Source organism: Medicago truncatula, chromosome 3 (genome assembly GCF_003473485.1).
Source record: "Medicago truncatula cultivar Jemalong A17 chromosome 3, MtrunA17r5.0-ANR, whole genome shotgun sequence".
NCBI classification, from domain to species: Eukaryota; Viridiplantae; Streptophyta; class Magnoliopsida; order Fabales; family Fabaceae; genus Medicago; species Medicago truncatula.
This window is the reverse complement of record NC_053044.1, coordinates 9,001,459-9,006,936: the sequence shown is the minus strand read 5'-3', so window position 1 is coordinate 9,006,936 and position 5,478 is coordinate 9,001,459. Positions and strand designations below refer to the sequence as shown.

At 31.1% G+C, this 5,478-nt stretch overlaps 1 protein-coding gene across 1 annotated transcript; it reads left to right on the top strand.

Annotated features, from left to right (window-relative positions):
- Window positions 1-1,738: 1,738 nt before the first annotated feature.
- LOC11443774 (nodule lectin) lies at window positions 1,739-2,841 on the top strand. Its single transcript, XM_003599015.3, has one exon. It carries the CDS (start codon window positions 1,787-1,789, stop codon window positions 2,630-2,632), a length of 846 nt encoding a protein of 281 aa, XP_003599063.1. The 5' UTR covers window positions 1,739-1,786; the 3' UTR covers window positions 2,633-2,841.
- The last annotated feature ends 2,637 nt before the right edge of the window (window positions 2,842-5,478 follow it).

The window sequence follows — 5,478 nt, the reverse complement described above, 5'->3', positions numbered from 1 at the left end:
GAGTGTTTTGGTTAAGTATTGGTGCATTCCTCCTTACCTTAAATGCAGAGTAAAATATATTGAATTGAGAGTGGTAAAAGTAGAATTACTTATAGTTATAGTTGGAAAAAATAATTAATATTGTATTGAAAAGTGAAATGGATCAATTTTTTTGGGAAAATATATTTTTTTTGCAAATTGCTCACTTATTATACAAGGGAGGGAGTAGTAGGTTTGCATTAGATTCAACAATATTTTATTTTTTTCAAAAGTTAAATTCAACGCTTTTCACCATTTTTCGATGTAATATTTCTATTTTTATCCTTTTAACCAATGTCTTAAGAGTACTCTTTAGCATTTTCCAAAATATAAAAAACTTCAATCAATTCAATGTCACAAAACTCATTAAAAATGTTTGAATAGATTATTGCTCATGTCTTGCGGTATGATTATTTACTAGAGAAATAATATTTGAACGCTTATCTTGTGACAATTTTTGGAACAATTTTCTTTCATTCTCACATGTGTTCTTATTTTCTCTATTTTGCTTTGATTTGTATTACAACAGTAACGTATCTTTGTATATTTTGGTTCACAAGTTATATTTTTGGTTATCCTACATTTCTTTGTATGTTTTGGTTATCCCACAAGATGAAGCTGCCCATACCTATGTTTTTTGAATTTGTTGTTTGTGTCTTAGATTTATCTCCTTTGCTGCCAACATGGCATTAAATGCAAGAAGCCTTGCTCGTATGATTGTTTTAATCAAAAAAGTTTATTTAACATGTGCAACATTGCACATGTTAAAACAACTAAAAGTAATAAGGCTTTTTTATTGAAAAATTACAATTAATTATTAAAAACTTATTTATTAAATATAAAACATACAAGTTTCAATGCAAAATTACAATTTTAAAGTTTTTAACATGGCCAAATTTACATATGATAGAAAAATTTAAAACGCGCAAATTTTCAAAATTACTAATAAAAAATATATAAATGTTTCCATCGGTTCAATGTCATAAAACTCATTTTTAAGAAATGTCAGAAAGCTCATTAAACGTTTATGTACACTTGGAGTGGGACGTTTATTTTTTTGTTTTCCTTGTTACACGTTTGTGGCATGTGTCTTAGTGGCCTTGATTCTTGCTTAGTTTTATCTCCATTTCATCGTCTTGGCAACTTGGCACAAAATGCAAATATAAAATATAAAATCTTTTGTTTTTTGTTTTTGGTCTAGTAGTTCAGACCGGAGCTCGCACATTTTAAATGTGGAGAAGTGGGGTGTCAAGGGTTCGAACCCCATGCAGTGTCTATCAAATATTTTGCCTTTAGGACACTCCTTAACTACCTTTAAATAGTAAATTATTATTTAACTTTTTTTATAAACATTTCCTTAGTTAAGAATCCTTAAACTCGTTAGAAAAAACCCATATTTTTTTATGTGGACAAAAGGATTTGGACATATTGATACACAGAAAAGAAGAATAATGTTTCATGCACACACTTTTTTTCATACACACATTCTACCACTCCATGTGAGAGTATGTGAGAGACAATACATATGAGTATTTTTTTGCGTGTGGGGGACCACAAAGACACTTGTCAAAATTGTATGTGGGTGGACAAGTGGTACATGCCACCTAAGGTGGTCTATGTATCAATACTCAAAAAATAATAGTTAAGTAATATGTTCATTTTTTCGGGGGAGTGTGTAAATAAGATCATCTAAATTTGTGTCTATATATGTGTGTGTTTGTCAACTTACAATACTCACTCATAACTTGGTATCAAATTTTACAGTACCATGGCTTTTTACCGCACAAATCTTCCAACTCAAGAACTTGTTTTAGGCATGATATACACAACTTTCTTTCTTTTGCTAGCAACAAATATAAACTCAGTACAAGCCCTTTCCTTCAATTTCACCAAGTTCACTCCTAATGCTCAGACATTTCCTTCTGGTATAACCTTCCAAGGAGATGCTAAGACGTTAAACAATGGGGTCATCGCACTGACTAAGCGTATCAAACTTCCTTATGGTACAACTATACCAAGTACTGGTCGTATCTTAACCCCACCTGTGTCCCTTTGGGACACTGCCGGAAATGTTGCTAGCTTTGTCACTTCCTTTTCTTTCCTAATAGAGGGCACCGGAGGTTATGGTGTTCCCACCGATGGATTGGTCTTCTTTATTGCACCACAAGACACTGTGATTCCACCCAACTCAGAAAGTCTACATCTTGGAGTAGTTGATTCAAAAAGTTCTTACAATCAATTTGTTGGTGTAGAGTTTGACCTTTATCCCAATAGTTTTGATCCCAATACGAGACATATTGGAATCGATGTCAACTCTTTAATTTCTCTCAAGACCGTGAATTGGCAATTTGCGAGTGGATCATTGACTAAAGTAAGCATAGCTTATGACTCTTCCTCAAACACATTGAGTGTTGTTGTCACTTATGCCAATGGAAAATTTTCCACCATTGCTCAAATAGTTGATTTGAAAACAGTGCTCCCCAACAAGGTTAGGTTTGGTCTATCTGGTGCTTCAATAACTGGTTTTGCACACGACATCCATTCATGGTCATTGACCACTTCAGACTTGAAAACAACTGCAAGCAGTGCATCAGACAAGTTGCAGGCTATATGATAACTAATGCATGCATGGAGCTTATGATAATTATCTACAATATATAAATAAAGAATCTGCTAGTAAGCAGTTTGTATGACCTATACGCGAACCATGTTTGAGTTAATGTCTCTTGCATGCTGCTGAATTAATGTTTGGTCTACAATTGTGCTCTTTTTTACTTTCGTTTGGATCCAATATCACTTGTATTTTCCTATGTTTTTCATCAATAAAATTTCATTTTGTTGTTAATTTTTTATTTTATGTTATTATTTGCTTTTTGCATGTTTTTTTTTTTTTGTCTTGGTATATTTTGGGCTAAATGGTATCACAACTTGTATTTGTGATGGGTGTGTGGTTGTGATCATTGCGGTATCTACGATGCAAATTGTGGTCGTTGCAGTGTGAAATAATTATATTCACAAATTTCATGACTCAGATGCCACATTTCTATTTTATTATTTGGCTAAATTGTAATTTAGTTCCCCAACTTTCAAAAACCGGTGATTTCGGCACCCAACCAAGGCCACATTTACAAAAGAGAGTGAAGTAGGGGGCCAAATGTGTTATTTTAAAAATTGAGATTTATAAAACCTCCGCTACTTAATATATAATAAACCACTGCAACCAGAGGCTCCAATTAGGGCCAGTCCAATCAAATGGGAGGCTCAGTTTAAATATACGAGTTACAATTCAGGCATTACCTTTACCTATAGGTACATTAGACATTTAACTACTGACTATGTATAATTGACAACCTATAGGTACATTAGACATTTACCTATGGACCATGTATAATTGACAACGAAATTTTATATTTTAGTCTTTTACCTACGGACAATAACCATTTAGTGACGGATTTTGTCCATAAATAAACTTTTTTTTTTTTCCAAATTTGGGGCCCCTTAACTTTGAAACCACCTAAGAAAACATGTAACTCGTTAGCATTTCAAGTAAGAGAGTTATCATCTCACCACTTTCATGAATTACCATCGCTATATGCTTTTGTGACAATGACTTGCCATTGGTATAGCCAAATATTGTTGTTGGTATTGCAAAATTAAAAGGGTGGAGTAATACGCCTGTTGGAATAGGTTTTATGGGCTACACCTGCAGTTTTTCACCCTTACCTACAGAACTTCGCTGTCATTCTATGTCAAATTTTTTGTAGTGGGAGTACAAACTATTTTCCTATATCTACTAGTACTACTATAGGAAAATATATCTCCAACAAAATTTCATAATTAACCTCAGTTAAGCTTGTAATCTTCTTAATTTTATGGGCCAAATGATCATTTTGCAAATAAAAAACCAAGCATATAAAAACAATGTAATATGGCATAAATGATAGGAGGATGGGTTATTTTCTTCTCTTATGATATAAATATAGCAAAACGATTTATTCTCATATTTGATTATCCTCTTAATCCTTTTTAATAGAAATACTACATTAATGTTTATATTTTAAAAATAGTTATTAGTTTTCGAAACTTTATCATATTGACTTTCTCATATCAGTATCATAAAATTTTTCATCCGCCCATCAAAAAAATGTTTTCACAGATATAAGCAAATAATGTATGCAACGAGTGTGATGCAAATATTAACGGATTTGTGCATATAAAAGAAAAAACTATTTAATATAAACATTACATTAATGAAATGATTTTTATTTGTCGTCTTTAAACATTTTACAATATTACCGATATAATATTTTTATATAATTACCACAATGTTACGCGACATGTGGAAATAAGTGGGTCTTTTAATAGTTTATGCCCTAACAAATTGCTTTTTTATTTGTAAAATAACTATCAGACCCATGTAACTAACACGATTAGGAGTTTTACCGAGATTAATTATAAAATTTTATTGAACATTGATTTTTTTTAGGAGTAGCAGATAAATATTTTTCATTTTATTTTATATGTAAATTAGTTAGATTAAGAGATTAAGAGATAATAATAGACTGTTTTATTATATTCTATCAAATAAGAGAGGAGACAAATTGTTTTCCTATATTTATGACATAAGAGAGGATAATAAACTGTTTTTCTATATTTATGTAATAATAAATTGGTTGTTTAATTTCAAAATAACTATTAGGCCCATATAAATGGTAAGTATTTGGCAAAAGTCGGAGTTTTCCTATGACATATTATATCTTTATTTTTTATTTTTTATTTGGCAAAAGTTGAACAATGTTATTTTTTCTTTTTAATATAATTTAGTTCATAGTTTCTGTCATAATTTAGGCACACCAAACTATTATCTTTTCATTCGTTCGTATCCATACTTAAGCCGAATTTTTGTCATAATTTTAGTCAATTTATTTTGTTCGCTGTTTTTTTTTTTAATCTTAACAATATCGCTTGCACACACAAACTTTTTTTTGTTCAAGTAGTTTAATAGCTAGAATTCACCTTTTAAGGTGAATAAGTAAGGTGTTCGGAGTTCGAATCTCGACCTCTGCATATTACAATTTATAGTCTCTGCCAACTGAACTATTCTGATACTTCACTAGCCTTCAATAGTATTTGTAACACCCCGTTTTTCCAACTTGAAATTTTTTGCATGAATCAGAGTAAACAACTAAAACAGGATGCTGTACTTCTTTCAAGTATAAACATAGTAAAATGACTATTTATTTCAATCATCTCATGTGATCAATTTAAATTTTAATGCAGCGGAAAACATTTAAATTCATCATTGTGTTGGCACAATGGTCTCAACTTAAACAACTTATTAAAATTCAATTTAGACAACTCTTCAACATAAAATCATAATAAATACGTAACACATGGAAAACAAACAAGATCTCCATCCTGTTACGTATCAGAGCGACCCTAAGACGACACATGAGAGAG

Excerpts from the sequence above, each read along its gene's own strand:
- LOC11443774 (XM_003599015.3), top strand. The coding sequence starts at position 1,787 with ATGGCTTTTTACCGCACAAATCTTCCAACTCAAGAACTTGTTTTAGGC.